The 17333-nt window shown below is 41.2% G+C and overlaps 1 protein-coding gene across 5 annotated transcripts in view; it reads right to left on the bottom strand.

Annotated features, from left to right (window-relative positions):
- The window catches only part of LOC126469883 (plancitoxin-1), a 31077-nt gene extending 14156 nt beyond the window's left edge, over nucleotides 1–16921 (bottom strand). The window contains exons 1-2 of one of the 5 annotated variants that reach the window (XM_050097215.1): nucleotides 16765–16921; nucleotides 9659–9845 (exon numbers count right to left, since the gene is read on the bottom strand). In XM_050097215.1, coding sequence (XP_049953172.1) covers nucleotides 9659–9845; nucleotides 16765–16874 — 297 coding nt within the window. In that variant the 5' untranslated portion in view covers nucleotides 16875–16921. Of the gene's footprint in view, nucleotides 1–9658; nucleotides 9846–16193; nucleotides 16242–16326; nucleotides 16511–16626; nucleotides 16734–16764 lie in introns of those variants that run through there. The other 4 variants (XM_050097217.1, XM_050097216.1, XM_050097214.1 and 1 more) reach the window with 4 other exon arrangements.
- Nucleotides 16922–17333: the final 412 nt, after the last annotated feature.

The following is a 17333-nucleotide window of genomic DNA, read 5'->3' as shown; positions in this document are numbered from 1 at the left end:
ATGTAGATCTTACTTATCGGGGTAATGAAAATTTGTGCCGGACTGAGACCCAAACTTTCATCTCCCACTTGTCGCAAAGGGTTGCCATAACTGCTTCAGCTATCCAAGCATGCTTCTAGAACTGACCCAAACTTTCATACGTCATATTGTCTTTGACCCCATCACTAACAACTTTACTTGGATTCCCACCACAAGTTTTCAAGGGAACAAACATATTCAACACTAGTGTTATGCTCTTCATTTTGTCTGTCGAGGCTTGTAATACTTATTTTTAACAATGCTTCAAGAGTGTTGAATATGTTTGTCTTCTTGGAACCCCGTGATGGAAATCCAAGTAAAGTTGGGGTCGATGGGTTCGTAGACAGTTTTGGCTGGTCCTCGAAGTGTGCTTGGATAGCCAAAGAGGTTAAGGAGACTGCTCACGACACATGCGGTTTCAGTCCCAGTCCAGCACAAGTTTTCATGTGTCATCAATAGGTAACATCTTCGTAGCTAATGCAGCTTTTTTTTAATATCAGAAAGATTTTGCAACTGCAAATAAATTTCATAAATTTAGTACAGATGGTAGATTGTCACCAATGTCTGTTTCTTCAGACATTGTTAAAAATAAGTAGCATTTAGTACTATTTTTATAAATCATTTAAAAAAACATTATTATGCAGAGAATAAATTTTGCCAATAACATAGCAACATTACAATCGATCAGCAGCTGAAAGGTTGCAACAACTATTTGCAACCCTGCATCTCTCAGTAAATAATACATGGCAGACAATATAAACAGCAAGCCCAATGCTGAAATAGGGTCCTTAGGTTCAGGTACAGGGACAAAGAATTAAATCCCAGCAATATTCTTACAGCCACATCCACTCCATTTGTATTTACTCATGTTTTGCCCTGTGGTTCGTCAGAGTGTTTTGCTGTCAAATGGCTCTGAGCACTATGGGACTTAACATCTGTGGTCATCAGTCCCCTAGAACTTAGAACTACTTAAACCTAACTAACCTAAGGACATCACACACATCCATGCCTGAGGCAGGATTCGAACCTGCGACCGTAGCAGTTTTGCTGTCAGATTACTTTCTGCTTCAGGGAAGTCAGCATATGTGTATATGATGTACACGGTTGCAATAAGAATTATAAGGGGCATTCAAAAAGAAACAAGCCAGAGGCATATTACAGAAACTAGTACCTGTATGTTCGAAGTAATGACCCTGGCTGTTGAGACACTTGTCCCACTCTGACACAAGGCAGTGAATGGCTGTCTCAAAAAATGCCTGGGCCTGTGATGTTAACCAGTTCCACATGTACAACTGGACATCGTCCGAGGTGAATCATTTGCCCCCTCAGAGCCTTTGTAAGGGGACCACTAATTGCCCCCTTCTGATTCACTTCGTGCAGCACGGGACAACAGTAAATTCCCAGTGTTACTCACAAACCTCGACCACCCTTTGCCAAGTGATCAAATCAAAATGACCAGGCAATCTCACCCATGAGGTCATACTGCTCCACGACAATGCAAAGCCTCACATTTGCAAAGCCTCATATGGCCAACACAGTCGCAGCACTCCTGCAGAAATTCAAATGGGAGGTTCTCCATACAGTCCAGACCTCTCTCCTTGTAATTATGCCATTCTTTTGTCCCCTTAAAAAGGCCCTGAGGGGCAAATGATTCACCTTGGACGATGATGTCCAGCTGTACGTGCGGAACCGGTTACCATCACAGCCCTGGGAATTTTATGAGACAGCCATTCACTGCCTTGTGTCACAGTGGGACAAGTGTCTCAACAGCCAGGATCAATACTTCTAACATACAGGTACTGGTTGGTTGGTTGGGTGGTTGGATTAAAAGAGGTGGAAAGGGACCAAACTATGAGGTCATTAGTCCCTTGTTCCGAATAAAACAAACGAGACTGACAAATCAAAATGGAATGAAAGGAAAATTCACAAGAACAATGAAGGGCAACAAACATGTAAATGGACAAAAGGGGAAAAGAAAACCATAGAAATGCAAGAAATGGGATGAAGAGATTAAAACAACAAAGCAGATTACCATGGCTGGCTGAGCATGAGAATAAAAAAGGAGAAGCCAGCCACTCTGCAACACATTAAAACCTCCACTCTACAAGAACTAGGGTGGAGGACACAGAGGGACAAAGGACATGCCCTAAAACGTAGATCAAATGATAAAACCCACCCTCACGAATAAAACGTAAAACTAAATCAGCCAATGAGACGTTGTCAGATAAAATTAGCGGCAATGAGTCCGGTAACAGAAGATTTTGTCACTGGGCACCAGAATATGGGCCACTGTCAACTGGGCACCGCACCAACGTTCAGGCGGGTCTTCACAGCGCAGGAGGTAACCGTGGGTCGCCCAAGCGTGGCCAATGCGGAGCCAGCAGAGGACAACTGATTCCCTGCGAGAGGCCTGCATGGAAGACTTCCACATATTCGTAGTCTCCTTAATGACACACAGTTTGTTGTGTGCACTGTTAAGCCATTCTGTCTCCCAAAGCCCAAAAACCCTACAGCATAAGTCAGAGCGCAGGTCAGATTCAGAGATGCAGATCAGAAGCGGTTTCTGCATAGCCTGTTTGGCCAGCCTGTTGGCAAGTTCATTGCCTGGGATGCTGACGTGTCCTGGGGTCCACAAAAACACCACTGAATGACGGGACCGGTCCAGGGCATACATGGACTCCTGGATGGACACCACCAAAGGCTGGCGAGGGTAGCACTGGTGGATAGCTTGTAGGCTGCTCAAGGAGTCAGTACACAAAAGAAACGATTCCCTGGGTCACAAATGGATATACTGAAGTGCACGAGAGATGGCCACCAGCTCTGCAGTGAATACACTGCAGTCATCCGGCAAGTAATGTTGTTCAAAATGGCCTCTGTGGATGCAGGCGACGCCAACATGACCATCAGCCATTGAGCCATTGGTTAAACCACTTCATAACTCCCGTAACACGTCAAGAAATGAGAGGAAGTGACAGCGGAGAGCAGCAGGAGTAACAGTCCTTAGGGTCATGTGAAAGCTCCAGACGAATCTATGTGGCCTAGGTGTACACCATGGAGGTGTATGCGGATGGACCTGGATGGGAGGTGGTAAATGGAAGGACTCCAGTTCAGACAGAAGGGATCGCATGTGCATCACAATTGACAGCGCTGACCTGGGCCACCGATGTGGGAGATGAACTGCCGTGTATGGAAAAAGGAGACGATAATTCGGATGCTCAGAAGAACTACAAATGTGTGCAACATAACTGGTGAGCAGTTGTGCATGTTGGTTCTACAATGGAGGGACTCCGGCCTCCATAAGGACGCTGGCCACCGGACTTGTCCCAAAAGCTCCTGTCGCTAGGCAAATGCCACGGTGGTGCACTGGGTCACGTACACACAACACTAAGGGCACTGCTGAACCATAAATCAGACTCCCATAGTCAAGGCAGGATTGAACAAGGGCTTTGTAGAGCTGCAGCAGAGTAGAGCGATCTGCACCCCAGTTGGTGTTGCTCAGGCAGCGGAGGGCATTGAGGTTCTGTCAGCACTTCCACGTAAGCTGATGAAGGTGAGGTAGCCAAGTCAATCGGGCGTCGGAAACCAGTCCTAAGACTCGATATGTCTCCACTACAGTGCGTGGATCATCACGAAGGTAAAGTTCTGGTTCCGGATGAACGGTATGGTGCCGACAGAAGTGCATGACACATGACTTAGCAGCTGAAAACTGGAAGCCGTGGGCAAGAGCCCATGACTGCACCTTGTGGATGGCTCCCTGTAGGTGCCGCTCAGCAACACTAGTGCTGGTGGAGCAGTAAGAAATGCAGAAGTCATCTGCAAACAGAGAGGGTGAGATGGACGGCCCTACAGCTGCTGCTAGACTGTTAATGGCCAGTAAAAATAGTGACACACTCAATACAGAGCCCTGTGGGACCCCATTCTCCTAGATATGGGAGGCACCAACTCGGACGCGGAAAGTACGGAGTGACAGGAAATTCTGGATAAAAATCGGGAGTGGGCCTCGGAGACCCCACCCATATAATGTGGCAAGGATATGATGTCGCAAAGTGGTGTCATATGCTTTATTTAGATCAAGCAACAATGTGTTGGTGAATGGAAAAGGCTGTTCGGATGGCAGACTTGAGGGACACAAGATTATCAGTGGTAGAGCACCCCTGGCAGAAGCTGCTCTGATATGGAGCCAGTAGGCCACGTGACTCCAGGACCCAACCCAACCGCCAACACACCATACGTTCCAGCAGCTTACAAACAACATTGACGAGGATGATAGCTATCCACATCAAGCGGGTTTATGCCGGGATTGAGCACTGGAATGATGGTGCTCTCCCGTCATTGCGATGGAAAGATGTCATCGCACCAGATCCGGTTGAAGATGGCCAGGAGATGTCGCTTGTAGTCAGATGAGAGATGTTTAATTATATGGCTGTGGATCCAATCAGGCACAGGAGCTGTGTTGGGGCAATGTGCAAGGGCACTGAGGAGCTCCCACTCTGTAAATGGGGCCTCATAGGATTCACTGTGGCGTGTAGTGAACGAGAGGACTTTCCATTCCATCTACCGTTTATGGGTGCAAAAGGCTGAGGGGGGGGGGGGGGGGGGGGAGTTGTCTAATGCAGAGGCTTGAGCTTTGTGCTCGGCAATCTCATTTGCGTCAGTAGATAACACGCCATTTGTGGTAACACCAGGAACACCTGTTGGGGTTTGGTAAAAAAAAAAAGCCTGATCTTTTGCTGGGGGCACCCTAAAGAGTGAAGGATAGCATTTTCTTCCACAGAAACGATTTTGGTAGTCACCTGCTCAACCATCACATCGTTAGTACCATGTGGGGCAGAGTCACCGGTGACAGCAGAGGTGAAAGTTTCCCAGTCGACTTTATTTAAAGCCCATCTGGGCAGGTGTCCGTGGGCTCGATGCCGGGGCAGTGACAGGAAGATGGGGAAGAGGTCACCACCACACAGGTCATCATGTGCTCTCCAGTAGATAGATGGCAGAAGTCATGGGCTGCAAATTGATAAATCAATGGCCGAGTAACTACCTCAAGCCACAATGAATTTAAGAGGCAGAAGTCGAACTGAGGCAGTAAAATTTCGACATGTTTGCCTTGGCTAGTAAGCACGGTGTCACCCCACAAGGGGTTATGGACGTTAAAATCTCCCAAAAGTAGGAAAGGTGTATGGAGTTGATCAATCAGTGCAACTAATACATTCAGGAGTACTGCACCATCCGGAGGGAGATATACATTGCAGACAGTTATTTCCTGCGTCATCCATATTCTGATAGCCACAGCTTCAAGAGGGGCTTGAAGGTGCACAGGTTCACTACAGATTGAGTTTAGGACATAAATGCCAACTCAACCTGGCAATCGATTATAGTCGCTACAGTTCCTGTAATATCCCTTATAGCCAAGGAGGGCATGGGTCCCCATTGCCGGGAACCAGGTTTCCTGGCGGCCAATGCATACAGCAGATGTAAAGCTTAACAGTTGCTGTAGCTCAGACAGGCGGTGGAAAAAACCGCCGCAATTCCACTGGCGGATGACATCATCGTGAGACTGGGAAGGCATGGAACATTCAATGAGGCAGTTTACGATTCAGGGTCACCTGCTGCCACCGACTTTCTGCCTGAGCAGTCTATATCCATTGTGTCTGAGGGGTCCGGCGAGATCTAGGTCCGCAGCAGACTCAGAATCTCCACCCCATCCTCAGACGCAGAACTTGTAGGTAGCGGTGGTGTGGGTGCCACCACAAGTTCCTTGTTCTTAGGGGTCTTCTTTTTCGATTTCTTGTGCTGTTCCTTGGGCTTCCCTGGCTGGTAGGACTTCACTGAATCAGTCTCCGGGACTGAGGATGAGCGTGAAGCCCTACGACCAGCTGCTTTTGGGCTCTTCAGCCACTGGTGGATGTCATCTTTCCCACTAGCAGAAACCTAAGAAGGGAGTGACCCAAGGGACCCTTCCTACCAAGAGGAGCCGAAGAAGCCTTATGCTTCTCTGGCTCAGAAGTGGGGACTGAAATCCCCATTGGCTAGGGGGCATTGCTCCCAAAGTAGGTGGTGCGGGAGCAATAGAGAGGAAGTGTCCCCCACCATCAAGGGGGCAGGTGTAGTCTCCCTGTTCTGAGAGGTGACAGGAATTCGAGGAACTGATGGGGCGAGACCCGTTCTCGTAGCAGCAGCATATGAGGAGGTCATAGCCACAGGATGTAGACGCTCAAATTTCCTCTTAGCCTCAGTGTAGGTCAGTCAGTCTAGGGTCTTATATCCCATGATTTTACTCTCTTTATGTAAAACCCTGCAGTCTGGCAAGCAAGGTGAATGATGCTCTCCACAGTTGACACAGATGGGAGTATTGGGATGCGATGGACGTCCACAATCTCGACAGGTGGGGCTGGAAGTGCAGCGGGAAGACATATGGCCGAACTTCCAGCACTTAAAGCACCGCATCGGGGGAGGGATATATGGCTTGACATCACTGGGGTAGACCATCACTTTGACCTTCTCGGGGCAATGTGTCACCCTCGAAGGCCAAGATGAAGGCACCAGTGGCAACCTGGTTATCCCTCGGACCCCAATGGACACGCCGGACGAAATGAGCACCTTGCCACTCTAAATTGGTGCGCAGCTCGTCGTTAGACTGCAAAAGAAGGTCCCCGTGGAATATAATACCCTGGACCATATTTAAGCTCTTATGACACGCGATGGTAACAGAAACATACCCCAACTTGCCACAAGTGAATAATGCCCATGACTGGGCAGAAGATGCCGTTTTTATCAAAACTGACCCAGAGCGCATTTTGGATAAGCCCTCCACCTCCCCAAACTTGTCCTCCAAATGCTCCACAAGAAACTAAGGCTTCACGGACATTAAAGATTCCCCATCAACTCTCGTACATATGCGGTACCAAGGTGGAGCTTCACTGCCATCCTTAGGCTAGCGTTCCTCTCGTGGTGTGTGGCCAGGGAGGGGAATGACTTAGGGTCATATTTCTTAGCATTTAAGTTAGACTTTGCCCACTTAGAGCCTGCTGGCGGCAGACCACCAGCAAGAGATGATGTACTACACTTCATAGCGTGTCATCCGCCCTGATGCCACCCACTCCGACCAGGGGCCCTCCCCATGGGCACCACCCAGCCACACTAAAGGTCACCTGGCAGGATGGCCATTGCCGGGAGTCCTGATGCCCCAGGGTGACAGGCATCTACTCCTTGGCATACATGGGGAGTTAGCGGCGCAGGCATCAGCAGAGCGATCCCTGTGTTGTCAGGGGGCTACAACCAACAGGATACATGGCAGGCCCACCACAACAGACTGGCTACTGTGCTGGGTATGAGGTACAAAGAAGTCCAGGGTCATCGTCGGCACAGAAAGTGACACTGCACAGTACATGGTGGAAAGTGCATCCAGAAAGGTGTCCTCGCCCAAGAGATGGAAAATCGCAGGACTGCAATGTGATGACGAGAAAATGGGCTAAAGATCTCAATGCACGATGGACACAATGCACCATGACAGGCGCGTTTCCCCAATTGGCTTGCTCTTTGGGAAAATATTGAAAAATGGAGGTCAAACCCTACAGGGGACCATCACATAAAGGAGTGTGAGACTCCTTTTAGTCGCCTCTTATGACAGGCAGGAATACCTCGGGCCTATTCTTACCCCCGGACCCGTACTGGTTTCTGTAATTATGCCTCAGGCTTGTTTCTTTTTGAACGTCCGTTATATATACACTGAGTGTGAGTTACATATTAATGAATAATCCTTGTGAATTCCACATAAACTTTTCCTACAAAAAATGTAACCATCACATGACTTCAGAATTTTCAAAATACAAATATCACGAGTTTCAACTTTGGAGGTACTTTTTTGCACTGTTGATTAATATATTACTAACTTTGACAGAACTATTAGGGAGCTCCAGTCTTCCAGTTTTGCGAATTCACTAGCTATTTTTGTTCCTAATGTGATTTCCTTGACATAATTTGTGCATAAATTTTGAACAATGCTCTATTGCAAACCTCTGTCCAAAAGTAACATTTAATACTATATTGCTTTAATTTGGGAAAGATCGAGTATGCTCTCATGTAAGAAATGTCACATTTCATCACTTTTATATTTCTAGTCCCACATATTCATGGCATTCGTATTCAGCATATTTATCTGTTTGGAATACTTTCAGATATATTTCACAATCCTGTTACTTATTTTTTGCAAGGCTTAAAAGTGAAATAGCATAAGTGACAGTGCAGTATTTTATTGCAAAAATATACTGATATGAACTTTAGCATGCTAATCATTATCTATTGCATCTAATTTTCATTGTTTCACTACTAATTTTGTATTTAATCTAATATAGCCTTTTGATACCTCTCTGTGTCAGATGTGACATCATTTTGATACTATGTGATATTGCCATTGTGAAGGATTAAAGTGATCAAAGAATTGTTGAAAAGGTTCTTTATCCGCAAATGGATCACAGAACACAATAAATGATGACCGATGACAGTATAAATGTATGTTTACGAGTACACTTGTACCTTCTCTTCAAGACAGGTCAATACGATTTTATAGCACTGAATCATTGTCAGTACAGTATTGAACCAACTGTTAATGTTATTTCAGCATCATTTTTTTAACATACATTTACAGTAGCTTGTATGAGCACAGAGATCTGAAAATGGTCATAATTTATTTTATTCTATGACACAAGACCAAAAAAAGAATCATTCCAGCAATTCCCAGATTTTTGCCACCCTACACAGTGACTATGTTTGTTTTTCAATGTTTCTTAGCAAACAGAAAATCACTTTCATGCAAGCCAGAAACTCTTCAACAGGTAAGGTCCAGTTTCGAAACTGCTGTCAAAACAGAAGCTATTTTCCACTGGTGGACTTTAATTTGCAAGTGTATGGTGGCATTATGTTCACTGAGTATATATGTGGTGAACAATGAATCACATTGATAACAAGCTATTCTAATGCAGTGTATCTATAGCATTTGAAAATTTTTGACAAGTCACTTTTCTCTTTAATATTAATGATGCACATGGTATACTCTCAACAGTTCTATCTGTTCAGATGTGATACACTGACACCACATTTATATATGTGCAGTTCACAAACCCTGCAGTTCCATAAACACAGCTATATTTCATTCAAAGCTGGTGAAAAGTTTAAACAACAACCATGATATTAAACCTTTTTCTCCATGAAAGCATCAACTGAAGTGTGTATAGGTAGCCACTAACATGGACAATGTTACCGCACCATGATTCTGTTTTAAGATTTATTTATTTTATATAATAATTAAATTCTGTCAGATTAACCTACAATTTAAAGTTAGTCTGGAAAACAAAAATATGTTCATAAACAAAAGAAAATTATTTTAGCTGTAACCTTCAGAAATTATACAGACTATTGTCCATTATGTCAGTTCACAACATGAGACATATTACACAGACTTAATGACTGTCAACATTGAACACAGAAAACTGTCATGACAACATGATTGGATTCTGTAAAAATGAGTGGCATTCCATAAGGTAGCCTTTCAAATATTATTATTTTTGTACTGCAATGAATTGAAGTTCTGATATTTTGTCTGTATGAAATTAACTTATAGAGAAAATGCTATAGTAACAGGTCTTACTTGATTTGAACATGACTCATACAGCTGACTCATTGTCCTGCCAGGCAGTGAATCAGTGCTGTTTACTGATTTTGAGGATAAAACCCATCCTTTGCTTGCATTGGATGTCATGTATAGATATGCAAGGCCATTTCTAATTAACACATTGTCTGAAGCTTTTATCTTTGGCAGCTTATAAATGACGTACCTGTTGGCAAAAGTACATAATCACAATACAGAAAATATTTTATATGGAAAAAGCATTTCTTCCTGTGTATACTGCCTTTAAAAACTCTCACACTACTTAGAAAAGACAGTTTATGTCACATGATTAAACAAAGGACACAGATAAGAATCTAATACACGCATTTCAATCACCAGGTAATTTTTCCAGCGTATTGCACAATGTACGCCGGATGTCAGCTTCATCCTGTGATTTAACGATGTTGTGGCATATGACACTGTATGTGTGCAAACAGGAAGATAATAGAACACCAGTAATATATTTTGTGTATATATTATTACGTGGAATATAGATTTGGTGACAGACTGACCTGCATCATAGCCTGAGGCATATGTCAGTTTGTAAGATGAGAGTTCATTTGCAGTTTAGTGAAACTGTGCTGGGGGATTCAATTACTCCAAAGACAGTATCTGGATGTCAAACAAATGAACTGAAAGAGGACCACCATATTATACAACTAAATGAAGGCGATATGGAATATAGCAAAGGACGGGTCAGGTAGAGCCAAATATGGAGGAGGAGAAAACAGTTTTAAGAGTAAGCGATATGCTGATAATGTGTGTGTAGTGCACTAAAGTTTTGAAACTTTCCTGACAGATTACAAGACTTTAACCTGAAACCCTGCATTTCTTACTGATGGAGCTGCACACACATGACTCACAACCCAATCTCACAGACTAACCAATGCCAATACTCTGCAAACCCATGTGACATGCACAGTGGAGTATATTTCCCACTGAGCCACTTATTACGGTTTTTTCCCATTCCATTAGCCTATGGAGTGCAGGAAGAATGACTGCTCAAATGTTTCTGTGCACGTGGTTGTTAATCTAACCTCATCTTAGCGGTCCCTACAAAAGGAATATGTAGGAATCTGTAGTACATTCCTCACCAAATATCATTTCTCCAAACTGTAAATAATGTTTCATGAGACAGTCGGCAACCACCTTTGAGCGTCTGCCAGTTCAGGTTTTCCAGAATTTCCATGCACTCTCACAAGGGTCAAACAAACTTGTCACTATTTGTGCTGCCCTCCTTTGTGTTTGTCCAGTATCCCTCATTATATCTATTTGGTACAGGTCCACACACTTTAGCAATATTTTAGGTGGGGGAGGGGGTTACATAAGTGTTTTGTTGACAGAAACTGCTATTTTTGATTTTGTAAATGGAGCCTTGACCGCAACAGACCAGAAAGGACATGTATCAGTAATATTTATGGACCTCACAAGAGTTTTAATGTGATAGACAACTTATTGCTTCAAAAATTAGAATATGTACGAATCAGGGTCTTGGTACATGACTGGGTAACATCATACCTGAAAAGCAGAGAGCAGATAGTGGAAATCATGCATCAGAAAGAAAACTTCTGACACTCTACAGGAAAAGAAATTAAGTATGGTGTGCTCCAAGGTTCTATCTTGGGCCAAGTGCTGTCCTTGACATTTATCAATGACCTAGACATATCCAGAAACACCCAAACATATATAAAATTTGTGGATGATACACATGTTTTGATAATAGGCGAAACTACTGCAGAACTACGTAATGAAGTACAAAACTGCACTGCACACATTGCAAAATGGTTCACCAATAACAATATTTTTGTTAACACAGAAAAAACTGTTGCAATGCACCTTCATACCACACAAAACGAACATCATTAACCCCCACCATAAATCTATTTAATAAACAATTAAAAACTGTAAACTCGACAAAATTTCTAGGAATATGGATTCAGGATAACATAAAGTGGAACACACACATTTATTACACAGGCACAGAAAGGGGTGAATTATACTACCACTAATGTCTTTGGTCACTTACCAAATAGTATCAAAAGTCTGACAGATAACCAACAAGTATTTAAGAACAAATTAAAAGAATTTCTGAATGACAACTCCTTCTACCCCATAGAGGAATTTTTAGATATAAATTAAGAAAAAAAATATTAAAAAATGAAAAAACACAAAAAATAAAAAAGTTGTTTTATTAACTTAAGTATGTTGTTAAATTAACTTAATTATGTCATGTATTGGAAAATTTGACTCATTCCACATCATTACGAAATATCGTATTCATGATCCGTGGAACTAGTATTAATCTAATCTAATCTAAACATCAGCAACAAGCTAGCGCAATATGTTATGACATAAAAATACATACTTGCTAGGTGTACAACAAAAGAAAGATAAAAAAAATGTGTGTTATGGCCAAGCGGAATCACAGCTGTTTTATAACACAGAAGAGAACCATTAGAGCAATTGAAAATACCACGCACAGAAACTCTTGCAAACCCCTTTTCAAAGCACTCCCAATACTACCACTGCCATGCCTGTACATTCTTGAGATAATTACTTACATCAAGAAAATTTCAGAAGTTAAACACAACTTAGTATGTACAAATCAAGCAATCCACACATATGACATCAGGCAAAAATCAGACCTGCACAGTGAGTATGCAACCAGAATTCAGACAAAATGGACCACTGAAAACTGGCAAAAGCTTTACAATAAATTTACCCATCACATTAAGAAAATAAAAGAAAAACAAAAATTCAAAGTGGCTTTAAAAACACATTTGCAAGGCAGCTGCTATTAGACTGTAAATGAATATCTGTTGACATAAATTTGAATTATTTCAGTTTTTGTATTATGTATCCAAAATTGCTTTTGTGTCTATTGTACTCTATGTTAGATTGTACTATTACTTTAATGTATTATTTTTCAATTATTTGCTGTCGTGTATCGTGTGCTTCAAATTATTTATTTTATGTAACATCCATTAAAAACTGTGTTCTTATGCACAAAGTGAGCTATATCATATATCAAAGATTTGAGGAATGGATGCTTAATTAGAAAAATTAAAATAAGTAAATAAAGCAGTCTCCTTTGAAGACTGAGTGTCTTTTCCCATTTTGCTACCAATGAATCAAAGTCTCCACCTGCTTTACCTACAACAGAACCTATGAGATCATTACATTTCATATCCCTACAAATTGTTAATCTCAGGTATTTGTACTAGTTGACAGATTCCAATGGTGACCTACTGATATAGCAGTCACAGCATATTATGTTTTCACATTTTTTGAAGAGTACAACTTTACATTTCTGAATAGTTAAATCAAGTACAACTATGAAACTGACCAAATATTTGTGCAGTTTTTTCTGACAGCATTTCATTATAATTAACTGCTTCATCTGTAAAAAGTCTGAGGCCACTAGTAATATTCATTAAAGTACAACCCAAACACTAAGGGTCCCAACACACTTCCCTGAGGCACAACTGCTGTTAATACTACACCTGTCATCGATTTGCTGACCAAAATAAATTGCCACGCCCTCCCTACCAAGATATCTTCAATCTCATCACAAATTCTGTTCAACAGACCCTACTTTATAGTGTCATAGTTTTGTTACTAATCATCAGTTTGGTATCAAGTCACATGCTTTTCGGAAGTCAAGAAATACTGCAGCAACCTGACCACATTGATCCCTGGCTTTCAGGATGTCACGTGAGAAAAGTGCAAGTTGGGTTTCACGTGAGCAATGTTCTCAGAATCCGTACAGGTTAGTGCAGAGGTGGTCACTGTGTTTGAGATATCTCAGTAAGTTTGAGCTCAGAATATGTTATAGGATTCTGCAGTAGATAGATAACAATGATATCAGACAATTTTTTTTTAGATCACTACTACTATCTATCTTGTAGATGAGTGTGGCCTGCGATTTATTCCAACTGCAGGGTACTTCCCCCCTCCCCCGAGATCTACAGAATGTAATGGTTAAAATTCTTCTACTTGTTACTACTTCCCAAACTTTACAGTAATTCTCCTGCATACCTTCCTGAACTAGTGCTCCTGGAGGAAAGATATTTTAAAGAAAGAGCTTAACCTCTGACTTGGGGTTTTTTCAGAATGAATATTTCTCCCAAACGTGTGGGTCCACCAAGGTATTCTGGAGAGATTTTGTGAAGTTTGGAAAGTAAGAGAGATGAACTAGCAGAATTGAAGTTGTGAAAGTGAACTGCATAGCTCAGTCAGTGCGAACATAGCATAATGAGATCCACCTAGCAGTGCATTTAATCTCTTGTTAAGTTTGTGTTACAAACTGCCCCTAATTTTAAAATAATATTAGCACTCATAACCTTACTCTCACATAAAATTGAGATAAGTAGGGAGTCATAAGAACATTTTTTTGACTTCTGCTGTAAGTTAAGGATATACAATGAGAATAACATCAAAAAACGGAAATCATCAATACTTGACAACTTCTAGCCAATATGGGGGTTTCTGAAGTTATTCACTCTCATGTTCCATGGATCATTTGTACAATTAATCATAATGATGTGGAAATAGTCACTTTATTTCCACATTACACATTCATGTGTAAAAATAGCTATAAGTTGATCATCTACGAAATAGAAGGTGTTGTCAAGGAGAAATTTTCTCAGTTTGTTTTCAAATTTAACTTTGCTGTCTGTTGGACATTTTGTATCACTGGGTAAGTGATTAAAAATTTTAGTAGCAGCATTGTGCCCATCTTTTTGGGTTAAAGAGTGGTACTGCACTGCCCCCCCGCCCCCCTTCCATGAAATCGTGGTTGTGGCGACAGACTGGTCTGTAGCACAGCCCAAGGTGTATGTTATGTTGGAAAGTGACAACCTGGTTGTGAGTTGGTAAAGCCAACAGATGTGAAAGTAGAATATCTGGTTGTGCTAACAAATTGGCTGATAGTTAAGCCTTATGTTTAAATCTGTACCAAACTGAAAGCTAGAACGGCAGTGGGGGAGGGTAGCAATACATAATTTTGTGCTAAAGAATACCTTAATGTGGAGTAATGAATATCATTTTCCCTTCTGGTATTGTAATTATGCACATCATTGTTCCTTTTGAACTACAGTGGATCATTTACAACAAACTTCATGTGGGAATAAATATGCTGCGAAGCAGTAGTCTAGATGTCAACAAGATGATCGTGGATGAGCATGGAATATTATTCTTACAGCACATTTTTGAGCAACGAAAACTTTCCTTCTTAAAGTCGAATTACCCCAAAACATTATTCCATACGACATTACTGAATGAAAAGGACACAAAATACGCCAACTTAACAATTTGTCTCCCCAAAATTTGCAATGATTAAGAGTTCAAGAATGTGTGTTTTTCCAGTTTAAGTTCTCATCAATATAGGCACATAAAAATTTGGGTGTTTCTATCCAAGTTATTATTTTCTCACCAAATTACACTTATCATTGGTGTAGTACACCTACATGTGCAGCACAAAATATTTGTGTCTTTTTGAAATTGAGAGTGACACCAATCACAGAAAACCACTTGATAATAGTTTTAAGAGCATTATTCACAATTTTTTCTACTGCTGTATGTACACGTTTGGATTGATTACAGTACTAATGTCATCCGCAAAAAGAACTAATTCTACTGTATGTACAATAGACAGAAGGTTGTTTACATTTATGAGAAACTGTAGTGGACCTAATAGACTCAGATGCTAAATTTAAATATACATCAAGATTTACGTAAAAAGCTAACACATAAACAGCCAACATGTAACCATATTTTCAATGCAAAAAACATTATCTTATAAATAAAATGAAACATGATATAATCACAGCAAATTACTGGAAATAAGATTCACTGCACATGGATATAACTAAATTAAATAGTAAACTCCGTAAACGTGTGACAGACTGCACATACAATCTACAGTTTTAATGCTTGTAACAATAATTCCTATGCCACCTGAAACTGAGGCTGTTCTCTAGTAAGAAAGTAGATGATCCACAGTAAAGAGTACTGTGCAAAAACGAGTAGATATTAAACACAGCATACTGGTTAATTCTATTATTGGGGCATGATAGTATACTCTAAAGAGTACTGAACTGTTACAGCAGCAAGAGATCACTGGCAATGTTAGACTGGGTCTTTGGATAACACCGGCAGATGGAAAAAGGCAGGCAGGAAGATAACGTGGATTAACCGAAGCATTCAACACTCCTTTGCCAACTCAGCACCAAACTGTCGACCTCTGACCTAGCCTATACTTAAGGCTATAGTACAGATCAGACTGTCATCACAATTTATGTTCCAAGAACTAACCGAGACACAAACGAAATATTGTCAGTGTTCTGTTCTCATGTTGCCTGTGCATGTATGAAACACACCATCCATATATTTCAGGATGAAGCAGACATTCAGTATCAGTAGGTTCAGTTGACCCGGGAAATGGAGCAAAACTTCAGCTTGATTGTGAAGGAAATGTACTGTGTTTTTACAAAGAAGCCATTCTAGCATTAACCTTAAATCTTTAGGCAAACCATAGAGAATCTACATGTGGACGTCTGGATGGTTTTTTTTTTTTTTTATTTTGTCGCACTCCATCTGTTGGATAGTCTAGTGTGAAACACTGTGTTGCCTCATTCAGCAATTACCAATCCCTGATGATGTTTGTGAATCCAAAGCCATCAGTGTCGTATGGCACTTTTACGGTAGTCTCCGAGCTAAGCCATCCGGCAATGTCTCCACAAAAGAACATAATGATCGCGCCACCGTTAGCCTGGTCGTTAAACTCAGTTTCTTTTACGTTCTTACACAAAACATTAGTGAAATAGACACTGCATATCGTTCTGTCTACAGTTTTTTCAAATAAGATTATTTGGTGCGGACAATTTGAATGAACTTCCATTCAGAATTTAGTGTGCCAATTAATTTAACTTTCAGCTCGTACATACTCTGTTTCAAAACTTTCAAATCATAATAAATTCAAAACTTAAATATGTAATGTGAGTTTCGCCGAGCCTGTGACTCAGACACCACTGGCGAAAGGGTGACTTTTCTAGTGTTCCGTTACATTTTCCCACAAATCTCACCAGTCAACTGCATTATTTTCTTCATCAACACACCGCACTGATTCTTGGTAACAATCTGACATCACCACACTCAATGCCAAAATAAAAATAAACAAGTCAACCACAAACATTGTTTTTTTAAAAATTTGACAGTTCGTTCCAATATTCGTATTTAATCGACATTAGTACGACTTTCAATCGATACTATTCACAGCCATCGACTTTTTATTTATTTACTCATCCTTCGAACTTTATTTAGAGCGGTATTTGATACGTCAATGTATATTTTAAGGTACAGGGTAAATTAGAGTTTTAAAATTCATAATACTGTACAATTCTGCGAAATTAACTCCTGTGTTTGGACCCTGACGTGCATTTACAGCTCGGGGTTATGGAGCGAGGCGAGCACAGGCAGGAAATCCGAATCTCAGTGATTTTTGCGTGGCGCGCAACACAAAATCAGCTTGTCGATAGCCAACAACTTTCATTGAAAAAATATAAAAACACACCGAAGTTAAACTCATTTTCAAAAGAAAGGTCTTCTATTATGTATGTTATATGACATGGTTGTTCTCTGCTGGTGACCTGAT

The sequence above is a fragment of the Schistocerca serialis genome, chromosome 3, assembly GCF_023864345.2.
Source record: "Schistocerca serialis cubense isolate TAMUIC-IGC-003099 chromosome 3, iqSchSeri2.2, whole genome shotgun sequence".
Lineage (NCBI taxonomy): Eukaryota > Metazoa > Arthropoda > Insecta > Orthoptera > Acrididae > Schistocerca > Schistocerca serialis.
This window is presented reverse-complemented; position numbering and strand designations above follow the sequence as displayed.